This window comes from Somniosus microcephalus, chromosome 22 (assembly GCF_052327205.1).
Source record: "Somniosus microcephalus isolate GS21.2 chromosome 22, FLI_Smic_1.0, whole genome shotgun sequence".
Taxonomy (NCBI): domain Eukaryota; kingdom Metazoa; phylum Chordata; class Chondrichthyes; order Squaliformes; family Somniosidae; genus Somniosus; species Somniosus microcephalus.
In genome coordinates, this window is record NC_141008.1 from 12,878,290 (window position 1) to 12,901,256 (window position 22,967).

General features: G+C 44.8%; 1 protein-coding gene across 1 annotated transcript in view; it reads right to left on the reverse strand.

Annotated features, from left to right (window-relative positions):
* LOC147102034 (zinc finger ZZ-type and EF-hand domain-containing protein 1-like) overlaps nt 1–22,289 on the reverse strand; it is a 58,417-nt gene extending 36,128 nt beyond the window's left edge. Inside the window, exons 1-2 of the mRNA XM_085964187.1 lie at nt 21,670–22,289; nt 5,076–5,220 (exon numbers count right to left, since the gene is read on the reverse strand). Coding sequence (XP_085820313.1) covers nt 5,076–5,220; nt 21,670–22,080 — 556 coding nt within the window. The 5' untranslated portion in view covers nt 22,081–22,289. The remainder of the gene's footprint in view (nt 1–5,075; nt 5,221–21,669) is intronic.
* Between the last annotated feature and the right edge of the window lie 678 nt (nt 22,290–22,967).

Below are 22,967 nucleotides of genomic sequence, written 5' to 3' on the forward strand. Positions count from 1 at the left end.
ACTGTCTAGTTAATGGAAGCTACAGATCAGACAGTACAGAATAAATATCAGTGTTCACTGAAAATCTGGTATGGGATGAAAATTACAACATCCTTACTGTATGCGAGCATGCGCTGGACCATTTACAGTCGCCACATCAGGAAACCCGATCCCTTCCACCTAGGTTATCTCAGAAAGATCATGAAAATTCGATGGTGGCTCAAGACACAGGACTCAGGAGAGCAAACATGCCAGGCACGGAGGCAATGATAATAAAGGCGCAGCCAAGATGGGCTGGTCACTTAGTCTGAATGCCTAATACTGGACTACTAAGAAGGTATTCCATGGAGAACTGAAGCTTGTAATAAGAACATAAGAAATAGGAGCAGGAGTAGGCCAATCGGCCCCTCGAGCCTGCTCCGCCATTCAATAAGATCATGGCTGATCTGATCCTAACCACCAATCCACTATCACAGAACCATCTCCTGAATCTAACAGAATTAGACACACGAAATAGGAGGTCAGGCTACACGGCCCCTGGGCCCGCTCCGCTACCCACAGGGCCATGACCGATCCGAACCTAGACTCATGTCCAAATTCCTGCCCGCTCCCCGTAACCCTTAATTCCCTTTACTTCTAGGAAACTGTCTATTTCTGTTTTAAATTTATGTAATGATGTAGCTTCTACAGCTTTTTGGGGCAGCATATTCCATGGACCTACCACCCTCTGAGTGAAGTAGTTCCTCCTCATCTCAGTTTTGAACGAGCAGCCCCCTTATTCTAAGACTATGCCCCCTAGTTCTAGTTTCACCCATCATCGGGAACATCTTCCCCGCATCCACCCGATCCAACCCCTTCACAATCTTATATGTTTCAATAAGATCGCCTCTCATTCTTCTGAACTCCAATGAGTAGAGTCCCAATCTACTCAACCTCTCCTCATATGTCCATCCCCTCATCCCCGGGATTAACCGAGTGAACCTTCTTTGTACTGACTCGGGAGCAAGTATGTCCTTTCTTAAGTATGGACACCAAAACTGTACGCAGTATTCCAGGTGCGGCCTCACCAATACCTTGTACAACTGAAGCAATACCTCCCTATTTTTATATTCTATCCCCCTAGCAATGAAAGCCAACATTCCACTGGCCTTCTTAATCACTTGCTGCACCTGAATACTAACTTTTGAGTTTCGTGCACCAGGACCCCCAGATCCCTTTGTACTTTCCAGTTTCTTGCCATTAAGATAATAACTTGCTCTACGATTTTTCCTGCCAAAGTGCATAACCTCACACTTTCCAGTATTGTATTCCATCTGCCAAATCTCTGCCCACTTACTTAGCCTGTCGATGTCCCCTTGCAGGTTTTTTATGTCCTCCTCACTCACTACTTTCCCTCCCATCTTAGTATCATCTGCAAACTTTGATATGTTACACTCGGTCCCCTCCTCCAAATCGTTAATATAGATTGTAAAGAGTTGGGGACCCAGCACTGACCCCTGCGGAACACCACTAGTTACTGATTGCCAGTCTGAGAATGCACCATTTATCCCAACTCTCTGCCTTCTGTTAGATAGCCAATCCTCTATCCATGCCAGAATATTACCCCCAATCCCGTGATTTTTTATCTTAAGCAATAATCTTTTGTGTGGCACCTTATCAAATGCCTTTTGGAAGTCTAAATACACTACGTCCACTGGTTCCCCTTTATCCACCCTATACGTTACTTCCTCAAAGAACTCCAGCAAATTTGTCAAACATGACTTCCCCTTCATAAAACCATGCTGACTTTGTCCTATTAAATTATGATTATCCAAATGTCCTGTTACTGTCTCCTTAATAATGAACTCCAAAATTTTACCTACCACAGATGTTAGGCTAACCGGTCTATAGTTTCCAGCCTTCTGTCTACTGCCCTTTTTAAATAAGGGTGTTACATTAGCAGTTTTCCAGTCTGCCGGGACCTTTGCCGAGTCCAGGGAGTTTTGGAAAATTATTACCAATGCATCCACAATCCCTACCGCCACTTCCCTCAAGACCCTAGGATGTAAGCCATCAGGTCCAGGTGATTTGTCCGCCTTGAGTCCCATTATTTTACCGAGTACCACTTCCTTAGTGATTTTGATCGTGTTTAGCTCCTCCCCCCCTTTAGCCCCGTTTGTCCAGTGTTGGGATATTCTTAGTGTCTTCTACTGTAAAGACTGATGTAAAATATTCAGTGTTTTTGCCATCTCCATATTTCCCACCATTAATTTCCCGGTCTCATCCTCTAAGGGACCAACATTTACTTTAGCCACCCTTTTTCTTTTTATATAAGTGTAAAAACTCTTACTATCTGTTTTTATATTTTTTGCTAATTTACTTTCATAATCTATCTTCCCTTTCTTAATCAATCTTTTTGTTATTTTTTGCTGTCTTTTAAAGTTTTCCCAATCCTCTATCCTCCCACTAGATTTGGCTACCTTATATGCCCTTGTTTTTAGTCGAATACTATCCTTAATTTCTTTACTTAGCCACGGATGGCTGTCTTTTACACCCTTTTCTTCTCAGTGGAATATTTTTTTTTTGGAAGTTGTAAAATAACTCCTTGAATGTACACCACCGATCATGTATCGTCTTACCCTTCAATCTATTTTCCCAATCCACTCTACTCAATTCCGCTCTCATACCTTCATAGTCTCCTTTATTCAAGCTTAGCACGCTTGTTTGAGATCCAACCTTCTCACCCTCTAATTGAATATGGAATTCAACCATGTTATGGTCACTCATTCCAAGGGGATCCTTTACTGGGACATTTTTAATTAATCCCGTCTCGTTACACAGGACCAGATCTAAGGTTGCTTGCCCCCTGGACGGTTCAGTTACATACTGCTCAAGAAACCCATCCCTAATACACTCAATGAACTCATCCTCAAGGCTGCTCTGCCCAATTTGATTTGTCCAATTAATATGATAGTTGAAATCCCCCATAATTATAGATGTTCCCTTATTACAAGCCTCAACTATTTCCTGATTGATACTCCGTCCAACAGAGTTGCCACTGTTCAGAGGCCTATAGACTACGCCCACTAGTGGTTTTTTCCCCTTATTATTCCTTACCTCCACCCAAACTGTTTCATTATCCTGATCTTTTGACCCAATATCATTTCTCTGTATTACAGTGATTCCTTCCTTTATTAACATAGCCACCCCACCTCCCCTTCCTTCCTGCCTGTCCTTCCTGATCGTTAAATAACCTGGTATGTTTAATTCCCAGGCATTGTCACCCTGCAGCCATGTTTCTGTAATGGCCACAAGATCATACCCATATGTAGTTATTTGTGCCATTAACTCATCTATTTTGTTACGAATGCTACGTGCATTCAGATAGAGAACTTTCAAAGATGTTTTGTGACACTTAGTTCCTGCTTTTGCCCTTTTTATTACTTTACCTTTTACTCCATACCTTCTGCCCCTTCCTGACATGCTCTGGTTTTTAATTTCCCCACTGCTACCTAAGTCTATTACCTTCTCGGTTGTCATTTTTATTATTTGCTCTCTAGGAACCTCCCCCCCACTAGTTAGTTTAAAGCCCTCTCTACAGCCCTAGTTATATAATCCGCCAGGACTCTAGTCCCAGCACTGGCCAAGTGAAGCCCGTCCCAACGGAACAGCTCCCTCCTGCCCCAGTACTGGTGCCAGTGTCCCAGGACGCAAAACCCATTTCTCCCACACCAGTCTTTGAGCCACACATTTAACTCTCTAATTTTATTTGTCCTAGCCAAATTCGCTCGTGGCTCAGGTAATAATCCCTTGTGGTTCTGCTTTTTAATTTGGCCCCTAGCTGCTCAAACTCCCTCAGCAGAACCTCCTTCCTTGTCCTATCTATGTCGTTGGTACCAACATGGACCACGACAACTGGATCCTCCCCCTCCCACTCCAAGTTTCTCTCCAGTCCAGAGGAGATGTCCTTAACCCTGGCACCGGGCAGGCAACACAGCCTTCGGGACTCTCGCTCTCGGCTGCAAAGAACTCTATCTATCCCCCTAACGATACTATCCCCTACCACTACAACATTTCTTTTAACTCCCCCCACTTGAATGGCCCCCTGCTCCACGGTGCTGTGGCCAGGTTGCTCATCCTCCCTGCAGTCCCTGCTCCTGTCCCCACAGGGAGTAAGAGCCTCGAACCTGTTGGGCAAGTGCAAGGGCTGCGGCTCCTCCAACACTACCCCCTGGATCCCCGTACCTGCCTCACTTCTAGTCACACCATCCTGACCCTGGCCACGGACTACATCTGAATTAATTAATCTAATTGGTGTGACTACCTCGTGATACACAGAGTCCAGGTAACTCTCCCCCTCCCTGATGTGTCTCAGTGTTTGAAGCTCGGTCTCCAGCTCTTCAACACGGAGCCGGAGTTCCTCGAGCAGCCAACACTTACTGCAAATGTGATCACCGTGAGCATCAATGGTGTTCACCAGCTCCCACATATTGCAGCAGCAGTAAAAGCTCTTGTGGCGGTCACTTCAAAAGATTCCCTAAAGACCAATCTTAAAACCAATGTGGCATCTCAAATGACGTATGTGAGCATGATGCTTGTGGCAGGAAAAAGTGGTGGAAGATGTTTCATAACGGCACGACAAAGGCAATCAAGGAAAGATCAGTCCTCAGGTATGAAAAGGCTTTTTTCTCCCCAAAGCACTGGAATGCATTTCATTTATTTGAACCTCAATTGGAGTTCCAAGTCTGTACTGAGGCTGCTAAACTTAGGCAGGACAATGGGCCTCAGCATCACTGGGCTAGAGGAAAACAAAAACCAGCCAGGGTTCCCACATTCCAGTGGCCCTTAATTGCAAGCACGTGTGCGAGGAAGAGATCACGATGCTTGTACAATGGAATAGCCTGCCAACATTCACGGACCAATACCTCAGCAAGCAGGCAGAAAATGTAAAAAAACAGAAATACTAGCATTGATATGAAGATGATGAAACCACGGAGGGTTACTAGCTTGGACACTGAGCCAGCAATATCAGGAAGTTCTTATTTTTAATGATGAATTATCAGAAAATTCACCAGCTTGTAATTATTGCAATTCAGTATTAATCAGGATCTCTTTACCTGGCGTTAAGGAGCATCCCTGCAGTTGCCGAATCACATGACTCAATTCTCCCTGCAGATTGGCACCACCGGAGGTTTTCAATGACTCCAACATGTTCTCCACGGCAACTGTGCCATCTCCCTCTGCGTCAAACTGAGCAAACGCCTGGCAAGAAAGCAGTTAAAAGTGATACAGCTAGGACATTCCCTAAGAACGTAAGAAATAGGAGCAGGAGGCTGCCATTTGGCCCTTCGAGCCTGCTCCGCCATTCAGTAAGATCATGGCTGATGATCTACTTCATCGCCACTATCCTGCACTGTCCCAATATCCCTCGATTCCCTTAATATTCAAAAATCTATCGATCTCTGTCTTGAATATACTCAATGACTGAGCCTCCACAGCCCTCTGGGGTAGAGAATTCCAAAGATTCACCACTCTCTGAGTGAAGAAATTTCTCATCAGTCCTAAATGGCCGACCCCTTATCCTGAGACTGTGACCCCTGGTTCTAGACTCCTCAGCCAGGGGAAACATCTCCCTGCATCTACCCTGTCAAACCCTGTAAGAATTTTGTATGTTTCAATGAGATCACTTCTCATTCTTCTAAACTCTAGAGAATATAGGCCTAGTCTAATCAATCTCTCCTCATAGGACAATCCCCCCTGCAAGTGGAATGACTGAAGAAAAAATTTTAAGTGGCAATTGCGAATAGGACTGGGTGGGTTATACACTCTCTCGTGTGTCCCCTGTACATCCAAATTGTTTTTTGCGGTATTAGCATTAGTTAAATCTGTAGGCACAGAAAAGCAGTAATCTAATACCGAGGTGTCAGCCATGGCTCAGTGGGCAGCACTCTCACCTGAGTCCGAAGATCGTGGGTCCAAGTCCCACTCCAGAGGCTTGAGCGCAAAATCTAGGCCGACACTCCAGAGGGAATGCCGCACTGTCGGAAGTGTTGTTTTTCAGATGAGACGTTAAGCCAAAGTCTGCCATCTCAGGTGGATGTAAAAGATACTATTCTAAGAGTGGGGAGTTCTCCACATGTCATGGCCAAAATTTTACCATCAACTAACTAAAAAAAACAGATAATCTTATCATTTATTTCATTGCTGTTTGTGGGAACTTGCTGTGCACTAATTGGCTGCCGAATTTCCTACATTACAACAGCGACTACACTTCAAAAGTACTTCTATGGCTGTAAGCGCTTCAGCACATCCTGAGATCGTGAAAGGCGCTATATAAATGCAAGTTCTCTATTTACTTAAAATCTGAACTTTAAAAAAGTTTTAAGTCTTGCTTGCACTCCATTTTTAAGATCTCGCAAGTTTTCTTAAAGCAATAGTTTCCCCAAAAAGGTGGATAATCATCACTTAAAAAAATGTAGCGGGAGTTTCATCGACTTTCTTGATTGCTTGGAAGGAACAGGTGACTTTGGGCCTCTGGCTCGCAACGCTCTCCACCACAGGGGGTTTTCCTCGAGTCATGCCCGGGTCTGTTGTAGATAATTGATAGCTGTGATTAGTCAACAACTTCATTATTGTTGCATCATGTGACGACCAGGATGGTCAACGATGAACTAGATGGACCTTGGTCTTTTTTCATCCAGCAATTCATGTTCCTAGGTTTCCCTTTCCCTCCTCCTCCCCCCTCGGGAGACTTTTAAAGAAACAAAGTGGGATAGAGAGAGATGTGATACATGAAAATATATAACGTGCATGCAGCGAGAGTGAGCTACTTTTAGTTTAGTTGATCTACAAAAATCTGTTTGACGGCTTTTTGCGAAGAGACAGATCACTCGTACCTTTGGAACGAATCTCCTAGCTCACGGTGGTGCAGTGTGCAGGTTTATGACAAGCCAGGCATTCTGTTAGAGCCAATGTACAATTATAAATGAATAACACACCAACAGTGTACAATCAAATCCATACAGAATGCATGCAGTCATTCGCCCTGGTATTGTGGAGGGCATTTCAGTTTATACTTTGGATGGTGCTTCATCAGAAGCAGGTATGCTTTACAGCCATGGTATACCAGTTAAAGTGCGGATTATTATTTTATACCGATATCCTGAAGACCCAACACAATCAGGAATTTAGTGCAAGCAATGTTTGAGGGGTAGGGAAACAAATAAAAATGTAGATACACTCAAATTCTGACTAGGAAATATATATTATGCACAAATTGGAAAAGAAAAGTCACTAATAAAGTCAAAAAGGAATTCAGGAGAAACTTCTTTACCCAGAGAGTGGTGAGAATGTGGAACTCGCTACCACAGGGAGTGGTTGAGGCGAATAGCAGAGATGCATTTAAGGGAAAGCTAGATAACCACATGAGGGAGAAAGGAGTCGAAGGACATGCTGATAGGGTGAGGTAGGGTGGGAGGAGGCTTGTGTGGAACATAAACACTGGCACAGACCAGTTAGGCCCAAGGGCCCGTTTCTGTGCTGTACATTCTATATAATCCTATTGAAGTAAACTCACCAAATCACCTATTTGCTTTGGATAGTTTTGATCTCAGCTCAGACTGATTTCCCCAATGCTTCTCTCCAATTTGCGAAGGAGGGACGTCACCATTTCCAACTATCCTGCTCTGGCACGAGTCAGGAACTCATTCAATGAAATACCATGAATATGCCTACTCAATAATTAGCAAAAGCTTTTTAATAATAGGATTATAGCACCTTAAAAAAAGCAATGAAAGGGAAGATGTAAAGTATACCGAGGACAAGTGTGACACTTGCAGCTTCAGAGTACCTGGGCATTAATGAATCCTGGTTCATTTAACACTTGGCTGCAGACAATGAGCAGTTGACTTGCTTGGCTCTACTGGCTCAAGGAAGTGCTAAATCCACTTAGAGTACATCTCTAGGCATAACTACAAAATGGATACTCGAGGCGCCGTTCCCTACTTCCCATTCCATTCGTATCCAAGTATTGAACACTGAATACGGATTCCCACAGGTCCATCTCCGGACACTGCACTACACATTTTACTGCATCGACCCACTTCGTTTAGAACAAAAAGAAAATTGTGTGTCTCGCGACTTCAGTATGCAGCCATACAAGGTTAGTCTCAATTCTCTCTTCTGACACACAACGAACTCCCATCTAATGAATGCATGGGCGAGAGAGGAAGGCTGGAGCCCCGACAGGGAAGCGGATTTTCAGCGGTTCTCGAGAATGTATAAATTTAAAAATCAATTACAAATATTTACATATCAAAGATTCAGACAACAGGGGCTGATAATGTGGATTTTTAGATGAATTTGCAGATCATAAAGGCTGCAGTGAGACAGGAAACATATGCAAGAGATAACCATCTGAAGTTTATTTTAAAAAAGAGATGCTTTCATGTTTCACTTTACAAAGCTCCTGTAAAAGGGATTTGCTATTTGCTGACAGTGGAGTATAAAATGTTCCTGATGTATTACACACTGAACCAATCTGAATGCAACAGAATTCTGTTTATTTACCTGTTACAGCCATGCCAACCAATTTTAGATTTTGAGCATCCTGTATATTATTTGAATAATTATCACCCGACATCAAAAACTGTACCAATTTCCAGTTAAATCAGCTTGTTTATAAACAGAACCAACTCACATTTTAAAATTATATTTTCAGTAATCATCTACAATATAAATGGCCAGCATTATTCAATCAAGCAATTCCATTAATAAATGCCCAAGCTTTACTCTTGTGAATTGAGAGTTCTGTAGTCATACTAGCTGGTGTGCCAAGCACGGTGAAGGCATTATGTAGCGAGGAGGATAATGGGCACAGAGCAAATCACAACCACCGCAATACTTCCTCTGAAGTGTAACACTGAGAAACAAACATTGGCGGTTACATGCACTGTACACTATCACAATCGCTAAATACACTTCAGTTTTCAAGTTATGTCAATGTTATTCATCTACTGAAGAAAAGGACTCGAGTGAATGCATGAAAATAACACAGTACTACACCGTAACAGGGCTACCTTCACCTGCAAAATATTTTGTTTGGCGCCTCAGGCTTGATAATTATATCAGTACAGATTGTATATTATTTGAATAATTATCATCCATCGACATCAGAAACTGTACAGATTTCCAGTTAAATCAGCTCGTGTTTATCAACAGAACAGAACCAACTCACATTTAAAAATTATATTTTCAGTAATCATCTACAATATAAATGGCCAGCATTATTCAATCACTCTTACCAACGGCCAAATTCACTATCATGGTGCAGGAGGAAAAAAAGCGAATTTTATTAAAGCCAAGGCGCTCACATTCTGTTCACCCCTGTGGTTTTGCACTGCTTGAAGAATTTCATAGACACTAGTTTCTGTTTAAACCTTTCTTCCTTCCAATTTCCAACCCTTCAACTCCCTGTTGAGCCGTGATTCCAGACTCCGAGCGTCCTCCTATACCTCAGCCGAATGACCATTCTTCACATAGGAACCTAGACAGGGAGCGGCAATGGGCTATTTGACTGTATGAAGCGTCGCAGCCAAGCCCGATCTTGGTCTTGCTACATGTGAGCATGGACTGCTAGAGTAGCAGCTTGAACCCACAGCCTTCTAACTCAGAGGCAAGAGCGCTCCCCACCAATGTATTCTTTCATATTTTGGGGGGGGGGGGGGGGGGGGGGGTGCTGCGCGGCCGATTCAAGCATGGTTTTGCCCATTGAAAAGCCGATGAGCCGGCTGCACGGGAGCTCCTGACGCTGGCCGACCGCGCAGTTTAAAGGGAACATTGCTACTCATTAAGTCGCGGCTGACACTCGATGGCTAGCATTGCTCAACTAGAGTTGAAAAATGACCACATACAGGTTCAAAAAAATTGTTTCAACCTATCCAAAGGCTGGCATAAACACAGTATGAGACAAAAGAAATGGCTGGCAAAGCGTTTCTTCTCAGCTTCAATTTCCTCCCCAAATTCCACCAAAAAGATTCAACCTGATCATACAGCTGGCACGACAGGAACACCCTGACTGAGGAAAGCTCTTGCAAAGAGTGCTGCGTTATTCATAGCATGTCGAAATAGAGATACCTGGGCCTCCACAGGTCTCGATTTAGAAGCCCACGTCCCATCCAACTCCATCAGGGCACATAGAAACATACAGGAAACTTTGTGCTATCCGGCACCGACGGGACCGAGCTGTTGCCGTCCCATCAAAACTGCCGGACAAACCAGCGCTAATGTTAAAACATACGGAAGCTTTTCAGCTCAGTATCTAGCAACAAACCCTTCTAAACAGTCGGCCGTAGCTTGCAAGCGTCTCTGTAGCTAAGCAACAGCTTTAGCTAGACCTTGCAGACCCTGACTAGTGAAAAAAAAGCAACGAAAAGAAAAAAAACTTACTGAACCGACTCCTGAATTTTGCCGGTGGCTCGAGCATTCCGGACAGTTAACCTCCGGATAAACCAAAGTTTCCTGTAGAAACATAGAAGATAGGAGCAGGAGTAGGCCATTCGGCCCCGCGAGCCTGCGCCGCCATTCAATGTGATCATGGCTGATCATCCAAATTCAGTACCCGGTCCCTGCTTTCTCCCCATAGCCCTTGATCCCTTTAGCCTTAAGAAATATATCCAACTCCTTCTTGAATATATTTAATGAATTGGCCTCTACTGCCTTCTGTGGTAGAGAATTCCACAGGTTCACCACTCTGGGTGAAGAAATTCCTCCTCGTCTCTGTCCTAAATGGCTTACCCCTTATCCTTAGACTGTGACCCCTGGTTCTGGACTCCCCCACCATCGGGAACATCCTTCCTGCATCTAATCTGTCCAGTCCTGTCAGAATTTTATAAGTTTCAATGAGATCCCCTCTCATTCTTCTAAACTCCAGCGAGTACAAGCCCAATCGACCCAATCTCTCCTCATACGTCATTCCTGCCATCCCAGGTATCAGCCTGGTGAATCTTCGCTGAACTCCTTCCATGGCAAGAACATCCTTCCTCAGATAAGGCGACCGAAACTGCACACAATACTCAAGGTGTGGTCTCACCAAGGCCCTGTATAACTGCAGCAAGACATCCTTGTTCCTGTACTCAAACCCTCTCACTACGAAGGCCAACATACCATTTGCCTTCTTAACCGCCTGCTGCACCTGCATGCTTACCTTCAGCGACTGGTGCACAAGGACACCCAGGTCTCGTTGCACTTCCCCTTCTCCCAATCGATTGCCATTCAGATAATAATCTGCCTTCCTGTTTTTGCCACCAAAGTGGATAACCTCACATTTATCCACGTTATATTGCATCTGCTATGCTTTTGCCCAATCACCCAACCTGTCCAAATCATCCTGGAGTTTCTCGGCATCCTCCTCACAGCACACACGCCCACCCAGCTTTGTGTCGCCTGCAAATTTGGAGATATTACATCTAGTTCCCTTGTCTAGATCATTAATATATATTGTGAATAGCTGGGGTCCAAGGGCCGATCCCTGCGGTACCCCACTAGTCACTGCCTGCCACTCGGAAAACGACCCGTTTATTCCAACTCTTTGCTTTCTGTCTGCCAACCAGTTCTCTATCCAAGTCAATACCTTGCCCCCAATCCCATGTGCCTTAACTTTACATGCTAATCTCTTATGCGGGACCTTATCAAAAGCCTTCTGAAAGTCCAAATACACCACATCCACTGGTTCTCCCTTATCTATTTTACCAGTTACATCCTCAAAAAATTCCAGTAGATTAGTCAAGCACGATTTACCTTTTGTAAATCCATGTTGACTTTGTCCGATCCGGTCACTGTTTTCCAAGTGCTCTGCTATTACATCTTTTATAATGGACTCTAGCATTTTCCCCACTACCGATGTCAGGCTTACCGGTCTGTAATTCCCCGTTTTCTCTCTACCACCTTTTTTGAATAGTGGGGTAACATTAGCTACCCTCCAATCCATGGGTACTGTTCCAGATTCCATCGAATGTTGGAAGATGATCAGCAATGCATCTACTATTTCTAGGGCCACTTCCTTAAGTACCCTAGGATGTAGATTATCAGGCCCTGGGGATTTATCAGCCTTCAATCCCATCAATTTCCCCAAAACCATTTCCCTACAAATACTGATTTCTTTCAATTCCTCCCTTTCATCAGACCCTATGTTCCCCGACATCTCTGGGAGGTTATTTGTGTCCTCCTTTGTGAAGACAGAACCAAAATATGTATTTAATTGGTCTGCCATTTCTTTGTTCCCTATTATAAATTCCCCTGATTCTGACTGCAAGGGACCTACACTTGACTTCACCAATCTTTTTCTCTTCACATATCTATAAAAGCTTTTACAGTCAGTTTTTATGTTCCCTGCAAGCTTACTCTCATATTCTATTTTCCCTTTCTTAATTAATCCTTGGCTCTTATGCTATCCCTAATTTCCCTTGTTAGCCACGGTTGAGTCACCTTTTTTGTTTTATTTTTATGCCAAACTGGGATGAACAAATTCTGTATTCATCCATGCGGTCTTTGAATGTTTGCCATTGCCTATCCACCGTCAACCCTTTGAGTGACATTCCCCAATCAATCCTACCCAACTCGCGCCTCAGACCATCGTAGTTTCCTTTATTTAAATTTAGGACCCTAGTCTCTGAGTCGACTACTTCATTCTCCATCTTAATGAAAAATTCGATCATATTATGATCACTCTGCTCCCAGGCTCCAGGTTAACTTTCATTGTGGTTAAGCCACTCTCTCTTGTAAATCATTGTAACTCCCCACCTACCCCACAACACCCTGCCAAACATTCAATCCAGCATCTACCATCACCTAAAACCATCTCCCTCACAGCCAGTCCCACCAAACACAGCACCACTCTCTCCCTCTACCCATAAGCAATGACTCACGGGGTCAAAGAGCTAAAAGTAAAATGCAGGTACTGCAGCACGCACAAATGGCTGAGAGATTATCTACCCACACCTGAAACTATTTATAGTATGTTGATGTAGAGACAGGTGACCTTTTACCTTTTAGGTGTCAGCCGTGACTCAAGGGTAGCACTCTCGTCTGTGACTCAGTAGGGCGTGGACTCAAATTCCATTCCAGAGCTTTCAGCATATAATCTAGACTGACACTCCAGTGCAGTACCAAGAAGTGCTGCACCGTCAGAGGTGCTGTTAAACCGAAGCCCCATTGCCCCCTAAGGTGGATGTTAAAGATCCCACAGCACAATTAGCAGGGGAGTTCTCCTGGTGTCTTGGCCAATATTTATCCCTCAACCAATGCCTAAAAACAGATGATCTGGTGATATCATATTGTTGTTCCTGGTTACTTATTGTGCACAAATTGGCTGTTACGTATACTATATTACAACAGTGACCACGCTGCAAAAATACTTCATTGGCTTTTAAGCGCTTTGGGACGTCCCGAAGTCAAGACCCACCCCATACGAGTGCAAGTTTGTTCTTTTCTTTACATATCATATGTTCCTATGAATGTCTCAGGGCATTAGTCTGGTCGCACAGTCTCGTGATATACTGCTCTATGTGGAAATCATTTTGAGCCATTATTGGATATGCATTCTGTTATAAATTTAACATAGGAACAGGAGCAGGTCATTCAGCCTCTCGAGCATGTTCTGCTATTCGGATAGATCTGTATCTCGGCTCCATTTACTCGCTTTTTCTCCTTGTCCCTTGATACCCCTTACCTAACAAAAATCGATTGATCTCAGTTTTGAAAAATCCAACTGACCCAGCAGCTGCAGCCTTTTGAGGGGAAGAGAGAGAGAAGTCACAATCCGACTGGTATTGTCGTTTAGATGTTAAAAGCTCATTTGACAATAGCAGGCTCCCAGTTATGCCCACAAAAACTGCAGCAGAGTGAAAAAGCTCGAATTTTTTTGAGCCTTTCCCTATAATTATAACCTCCCATTCCTGATATCATTCTAGTGATTCTCTGCTGTGCCTATTGCATGGTTCGTGGAACAATGGGTACACAGAACTACATGCACACTCTGGTCTAACCACTATCTTGCATAAATTCACCCCCTTGCTTTTATATTCAATGCTGTGTAAATAACCCAGAATAATTATTTGCCCTTTCTATTTTATTTTCTAACTGCACGCCCTCCTTTAAAGATATATACCTGCCACCCCCCCCCACCCCGAGGTGTCGCTGCTCCACCACTCGTATGATCAGCTTTACCATTAACGCCATGCTACCTTTCACTGTTCTTTATCCAAAATATAATGCCCCACATTTCGCCGAGGCTGCCAGCTCTCTACCGGCACCAGTAATCAGTTCACATCTCTCTGCAATCTTGTGCATTCTTTCTCGCAGTCTACCAGGCCCCTTAATTTGATATCAGCAGCAAACTTCAATATTATTATTCTTCTGCTCCACGTAAGCTAGGCTGACACTCCAGTGCCATGCTGAGGGAGTGCTGCACTGTCTGCCATCTTTCGGATGAGACGTTAAACCCTAAAAGATCCTATTGCACCATTCGGAGAAGAACAAGGCAGTTCTGGCCAATATTTATCCCTCAGTCAAGACCTGAAATACAGATGATCTGGTGGTTTTTCTCATTGCTGTTTGTGGGATCTTGCGGTGTACAAATTGGCTGCCGCACTTCCCTACATTACAATAGGGACTACACTTCAAAAGTACTTTGTTGGCTGTAAAGCCCTTTGGGACATCCTGAGGATGTGAAAGGCGCTATATAAATGCAAGTTCTTTCTATGTCCAAGTCATTTACATAAATGGAAAACAAAAGAAATCCCATCACAGATCCCAAGGGTGCAACACCAGCCACATCCTGTCGGTTTTCCCTTATCTTGCCCTGGTCTCTAAACATGTGGCTACATGCCACGTGCCTTCAACAAGTCTCTTATGTGGCACCATATCAAACATCTCTGTAAAACCCTGTATACTGTAGGAAGGGTTTAATCAAACAGGGCCACTGGGTAGGAGGCACTAGGGAGAAGGTTAAGGAGAGATTTGATAGAGGTGTCCAAAATTATGAAGCGGTTTTGATAGAGTAAATAAGGAGAAACTGTTTCCATTGGCAGGAGGGTCAGTAACCAGCAGATACAGATTTAAGGTGCTTGACAAAAGAACCAGAGCAGAGATGAGGAAACATTTTTTTTTTACGCAGCGAGTTATGATGATCTGGAATGCACTGCTTGAATGGATGGTGGAAGCAGGTTCAATAGTAACTTTCAAAAGGGGAATTAAATACTTGAAGGGAAACATTTGCAGGGCTGTGGGGAAAGAGCGGGGGAGTGGGACTAATTGGAGAGCTCTTTCAAAGAGCCGGCACAGGCACGCTGGGCCGAATGGCCTCCTTGTGTGCTGTGCGATTCTATAAGAAGTGACTGAAAGTGCTGGAAAATCAACACCTTCTATTTTACTAAAATCTGTTCAAGAAAGGAGAGAGGTATAAAGCAGGTACCTATAGACCAGTTCTTCAAATCCATAATTCAAGATCAAAATAGTGAGCATTTAGAACTGTATGGGGCAACTATGGACATCTGGCATGGATGCATTAAAGGCAAATTGTATTCGGCAATATTAATCGTCTTTCAGGCGTGACTAACTGTAGAGATAAAGGGAATGCAGTAGATGTGCTGCATGTGGATTTTCAGAAGGTTTTCAGCAAGTGCCCCACAGGAGGCTTGTTGCAAAAATTCAGGTTTACAGCACAAGAACAAATGTAGAAGCAAGGATAGAAAGCATGTCGGCAGAGAAAGAGTTAGAGTCAGAGTGCTGCTCAGATTAGAAGTGGTATACCCCACAGGTCGGACGTGGGTCTACTTCTGTTCTCGATACAACATTGGAGCTTGGAAATATTGAGATTTGCTGATATAAAAATGAGGGTTTGCCAACAGCCTAATAGGCAGACAAGTGGCAGCTGCAATTTGTGTGAGGTGATACATTTTGGGAAGAAAAATAATGGAGTAAACGCCCAATGGAAGGGTGTGGAGGGTTTGAATACATCATTCATTGAAAGTGCGAGTACAGGTGGATAAAACCATTAAAAAGGCCAATAGCATTTTGAGTTTTATAAATAAGGGAATAAAGTACAAGAGCAAAGAGATAACAACATTCAAATAAGGCAATGGTAGGCCAGAGTAATGGGCACAGCTTTGGACATCCCATTATTGGAAGGATATGAAACCCAGAGAGAGCGTACAGCATAGTTTCACCAGGATGTGAAATTACAGTTATGAGGAGAGACTGGAGATACTGGGGTTATTCCCACTGGACCGATGGAGGCTAAGAGAAGATTTATTAGAGGTTTTTAAATTATATATGAAGGGTTTTGATGGGGTGAATGGGCAAAGACTCTCTTCTGGTTGGGGAGTCAGTGACAAGGGACCATGGAGGAGAGTGGTTAGAAGAAATTTCTTTATACAGATTTGTTGAGGCATGGGATATTTTGTCAGAGTGGCGGAGCCAGAGACCGATGCATTTTTTAAGGGAAGAGTAAACAGGCAAAGCAGAGGAAGATGCAGGTCTACGAGCAGCGACCAGCACAAACACAGTGAGCCAAATGGTCTCCTTCTGTGTTATAAATTTCCATGGTTCAACTTTTCCTTAAAACTTCAAGCAGTTGTCTACCCCCTTCTCATTCTTCTCAAACAATTAAAGATTGGCACTGAAGCATAGTTGCGGTTGCTACGCTATTCAATGACGCGAGAGATATAGAGCGTGAGCTAGAGAGAGAGAAAAGAGAAATTCAAGTAACGATAGGTTCAGCTCCCATGGGGATCTGCTTGTCAACACCCAACTAGCTAGGGTCAAACATGAAGACAAGGCATTGTTGAGTTCCTGGATTGCACCCAAGCACATTCAGAAAGAAAATTGAGGAAAAAATATCGCGCAATATCCCCCCCCCCAAAAAAATTCTGATTTCCTAGAAGAGGGCTCTGTCTGTATACTTGTATAACGTACATCATATCAGCAGTGGGAAAAATGACAGCTATATTACTGCCAACGATCCCGCTAAGCTGGAGGTCCTGCACAGGCCTCTCGCCAGCTTTACAATGGGAATAACCTCGCATGCACGAAAAACTGAATGAGTCGTGCAGCCAGTTAAAGGGCCAGCGCACCAAAAAGAAAATTACAGGGAACACTGATTACAGCCCAAATCTATTTAAAAAAAATAATAAAAACAGTGCATGGAAAAGTCTTAAATAAATACCGAAATTGCTGTAAAAACACAGAGACCCAATAACATCTGAAGAAAGGACAAGTGAACTTTCTGGCTGGAGACTGGCAGAACTGGGCTACAATTTAATTTATATCATTTTGTCAAATCTTCAAAAGGGAGTTGGATAAATACTTTGAAGGAGAAAATATTGCAGGGCTATGGGGCAAGAGCAGGACTAACTGGATTGCTCTTCAAAAAGAGCTGGCGCAGACTCGATGGGCCGAATGGCCTCCTTCTGTGCTGCACTAGCCTATAATTACAGCACTGAAATGCTCATTAATTTTCTTGCTATAAAGTGCCACTAAAGAAACTTTTATATTTTGTGCATCTGTATTTTTTTTTTAAATGAATGACATTTTTGTTCCCTCCCCTTTTCTCCAAACCATCATCAGCCAAGACAGCAATGACCGACTAAGTCTCTGCTCCAACAATGCCCGGCTCAGGTCATGTCCCCGCCCCCTCGCCTCTGCTCCAGACCATGGCCATGTCTGGGAACTCAAGGCGCAAGTCTGCATGTTACTGCTCCAGAGCAGCAACTGGGACCAGATTGTACATCAGCGCTGTTGTAGCGGTACCACCGGGTGTCCCTTACCTATTATACATAATTCCCTTTAACTATGTTTGTACATACAGTTTACCTGTACAGGGCGTTGCCCCTTTAAGGACGCGAGCTGGCCCAGCTCGGCCTTCCGCTCCCGCGACGGCCGCCGGCCTGGCCTCCCGTTCCCGACTTCAGCCGCGGTGGCCGGCTGCAGTGCTGGGTAAACGCGCTGACATCATCACGCACATCACGTGACCGCCCTAAGCGCGGGCAAACGCGATGACGTCACGACGCAAGTCACGTGACTACCCAAGCGCAGGAAAACGCGATGACGTCACGACGCAAACCTCCGGACTGCCTGGTCAGTCCTCGTGGTGTCCCCACTGGGGAAAGACCTGTTCCACGACTCTCCTGCATCGCTCTACGTTGTTTGCTGTACTGCATCTAATTCAACATTAAAATCCTGTTTGTTGTTCTTCGAGTCAAGCTCCGTTATTTGTTAGGAATACACCTATTCCTACACTGTAGTAATATTTTATTAAAACAATGCAAGGAAATGAAATGGGGCCATCTAACTGACACAAGGAGCAACTACTGAACTTGACAGTTCAGAGTGTCTTGGTAAATAAAAGTGGCAGATAGGTTACAGTGCAAGGGATAGGCAGATCAGAAACATGTCCTTCAGCACTGTTATTTTAACTCTTTCCAAAAATGATCTTAGTTCTTCTTGGCTACTTCAAACACAGATCAATAAAACTTTGTGTTTTTTTTTTAAATGCAGGCCGCATTAGAATGTTAACTTTGGTCAACTTCAGTCTTTACTGTGTGAAACGGGGTTGCCCCTTAACTGCCCTCTAAAGTGGCCCAGCAAGCTACTCAGTATCGAATCGGTAGCAGCAGTTCAAGCAGAAGGCCCACCTCTGCTGTCTGAGGGCAACTAGGGATGGGCAATAACTGCTGGCCTTGCCCACGTCTCGAGAATGACTTTCTTTTTAAAGTCGTAATCCTGGAAATGTTAAGAGAGAGAGTCTTTTTAAAAATACAAGTAAAGAAAGATTCTCACGACTACTGCATAACAACGCAAAGTCTTATTGATCTGAATTTAGCATACACTCTTTTCAAGAAGAACTAGTCACTTTGTAAAGACCTTAAAACATCATTGCACTTGGGAAAGTACCAAGGGAGAGAAAAAGAGTGGCACTGTTACCGACTCCCCCAACTTGAATCAGCTTTAAGAGGCTAATCAAAACAAGAGTTGTAAAGGTGTTTTGACAGTATTTATTTCTTCTGTACCATCTTCCCATTCCTAGAAGTTCAGAATATGTCATGGAACAGTGGATCCAGCTGCCCAACTCTAATCGCCTCGCTTCAACCACCAAAATAATGCCAGCTTAACAACTGGAATCTAATCGCTGGTAACGTAATCGATCAATTGCACAAGTGGCAGGCTATCCACAGGACTTGTTATCATCCAAGTATAATAACTTTAATAAGGAACTGGCTAGCTTGATCCTGGAGGAATTCTTTGTCAGTCAATCGTTGATAATTACCAGAGTTCACAATTAGCACGATTGCCCTGGCCTCAGATGGCCAAATAACTGGAATAAAATAAGAGACCAATGAACTTTGGCTCTTTTCATTATCAACCTACAATAGGGCTGGCCAAAATCCCCAGAGACTTCAGCCGGAACTTCTGTTCATCATAGCCTTCCGCCATCATTTATCAAAGGCGTATGCACAGTATTGTCACTAAATCTTCATTTTACCCAATATATGAAATCAAAATTCCATATTAAAGGAAAACTTTTCCCATTAAATTGACAAATTTTATGTTGTGGAAATCTAGGTACAGGGCCAAGCTCTCAACAGACAGTTGTTATTCCAAAAGAACAGGTACCGACAGACTGGTGCAATACGTGTATGGACATTCAGGGACAAGCAGTCAGTCAGTCTTTAATAACACAACCATAGTTCTAAACACCCAGCCACAAGTGATTGTAAATACTGAAGCACTTTTCTCCATTTGCATTGCTTGAATCCAGAATTAGACAGGTGTCTCAACAGCCTGCCAGTTTCAGAATTCTAGCACAAACTGTTATGAAAACTGCCAAGTATCAGAATAGGTAAATCTGTAGGAGTGAGGAACAAAACTGTAGCAGGACTTGTGAATCAATGGGAGTAAAAGGTGATCATCTGAACTCCATAGTGTTACTGATGAAGGATTGCATACTCAATGTCAATAACTTGTCTTCCTACAGATGCCTAGTGACCTGTTGCACCTTTCTTGCACTTCCATTTTTATGTTCGACTGTATTACTGCCTTGTGAGTTGGCCCGTCGGACAGTATCTATTCTGTAATAGAACATGCGTGGGTTTCCTCCGGGTGCTCCGGTTTCCTCCCACAGTCCAAAGATGTGCGGGTTAGGTTGATTGGCTATGATAAATTGACCCTTAGTGTTAGGGGGATTAAATATGTGGGGTTACGGGGATAGGGTGGGATATGTGTTGGTGTAGGGGTTACGGGGATCGGGTGGGATATGTGTCGGTGCAGGCTCGATGGGCCGAAATGGCCTCTATCTGCACTGTGGGGTTTCTGTGATAAGCAGCCTCTTTACTGTGGAACTCAAACACATTTTTAAATGATTGCTGGCCAATTAACTGAATTATTGTAGATTGGTACAACAAAAACAGAGAGTTATTTTGCCTCTTTACAACAACAACTCACATTTATATAGCACCTGTAATAAAATGCCCCAAGGCGCTTCACAGGAGCGTTAGCAAACAAAATCCGACACCGAGCCACGTAAGGAGATATTAGGATATGCGATCAAAAGCAAATGGGTTGTGCTATTAGCAGGAGGGGAGGGATACATTTCCAAGTACATGTATGAGAGGAAATCCTAATCCACAGCCTTTAAACAATGCTCATTCCCCAGAAATGCCAAACTTTGGTTCTTCCCTTACAGACTGACAAAGCAACTTTAAGCACAGGAATGAGTCTCACCCCCTGCATCGAGATCAGCGTCCCTCTCAATGGCAGCACAGCAAACGAGGTGGTACCGGGATTAGACCCACCAAAAGCAGTCGTTTTCACGAGTACCTCTGGGGGAAGCTCAGCCCTTGAACACAACATAACCGGTATCAGAGACTGACATGCTGGCTGGTACTTAGCAGGCTGAATGGCTTAGTCTGTCTGTACAGGTCAATGGGGTGGGTGAGCCCTCACCGTCCTGCACAGACCCTCCCAGTTATCCGAGAAAAGGCAGCAGTGACGAGCAAAGTCCCAAAGCGGGACACGTGCAGTTGTTTTCCCAGTTGCACCATCACTCGCATAAAGTAGGGCACTTGAAGCAGGTTTTGCAATGGCATTAGATTACATCCTGCTCGCAATTATATAAATTATTCATCAATATACTCTACTTCTGGTTATTGCAAGTCATTTTTTGCAATAGAAAAACTTTCAAACATGCAATAATTTGAATTAAGCAGCTTTGCGTTCAAAGTAGACTGCAAGTTGAAACTGGGCAGTGTTTCCCAAACCTGCTCAGTGCACTACTGAGGACACCTACAATGATGTGCAGCGACATTCTAAGGGTGCGATCTTGCAGGGTACATTGAACGTACAGCACTATTCTATGGGTGTACTGGCCCCAGGTTCTCTTTTGGATCACCCAGTCTATAAATGCAATGGCAGAAAGCATGTTGGTGCCCAGGCCACGCCTGCCCGTGGGTACGACACCGCCACATACTATGCCCTCCCCCATCCGAGCCCCTGGGTACCACCCCCATCCCCGCCCCTGGGTATCATCCCCCGCCCGAACCCCTGGGTACCACCCCATCCCCCGCCCGAACCCCTGGGTACCACCCCATCCCCCATCCACCCCCCATCGATGATAACCCCCTGACCCTGAGTTTCACCCCCTGGCCCACGAACCCTCACCTCCTCGCATTCCTCCTTGATGGCGAACCTGGTGGCGAGCAGGTCGCAGAACTGGGCCATGCGGATGGTCTCCTCGCCGCGGGCCAGGCGCTCCTCCAGCCAGCGGATCAGGTGGCTGTGGTGCTGCTGGACCACATTCTCGGCCACCTCGTCGCGCACCTTGGCCGCCGCCTCCCGCAGCCGGTGGTGCTGGAACAGGACGGCGGGGCTCGGCCCGCAGTTGAGGCTCAAGCCGGAGCCTCCCCCTTCCGCCGGCTCCGGGCCCCCGCCGGCCCCGGGCACCGAGCCCGGAGCTGGAAAGCCGGCCTTGGCGGGGCCTCGCTCGGTGTCCGCGCCCTCCTCCTCCTCTTCCTCCTCCTCCTCCTCGGCGCAGTCGGGCTGCTCGGCCCCGGCGCTCTCGGTGTTGCCCATCCCGGCCTGTCCGGTCCTGACCCGGTCCCGGCCCTAGCAACCGCCGCCCCGGGACTCCCCTAAAACTGCGGCCCGGATCGGCCGCTTGCAATCGCAAACCGGCTGCCTTCCTCACACCGACACCGACACACTGCCGGATTCCGGGTTGGCCCTGGCCCCGCTCGACACACTGCCGGATTCCGGGCCGCCTCACGACACTGCGCGACACAACCTCGGCAGCCGTGTCGGTCCGACACACTGCCGCATTCCGGGCCGGTCGCAACCCCGTGACTAACATTTTGCGACATTACGGAAGTCCGGCTGTGGTGCCAGACTCTTAAAGGGACCACGACAAAAAAAAAAAAAATTAAAGGGACACTCCTGTTGAAGTTAATGATCAGAAGCCTCACTTGTTCGTCATGACTCTTGTTCGTCATGACTTGCGCATTTTTGACGGAAAAATGTTTTTCCCCTCAACAACAGATTATCATAGAATCAAGGAAGGCATTCAGCCCATCGTGTTGATCCAGCTCTTTGCTATAGCTATCCAATTGAACCCACTCCCCGGCTCTGTCCCCGTAGTCCTGTATTTTTTTTTCCCTTCAAGTATATATCTAATTCCCTTTTGAAAGTTATTATTGAATCTGCTTCCTCCACACTTTCAGGCAGTGCATTCCAGATCACAACAACTCGCTGTGTAAAAAAATGTTTCCTCATGTCGCCTCTGGTCCTTTTGCCAATTACCTTAAATCTTAAACCTTAAGGACTTCTAAACTGGAATGGGGCTAACTTCAATGGGGTGCAAAAGGATCTAGCCAGGGTAAGACTGACAGGAAAAACTGTAACGGAACAATAGGTGATCTTTAAGGAGGAGATGTTCCAAGTACAGGCTAGGTACATTCCAACAA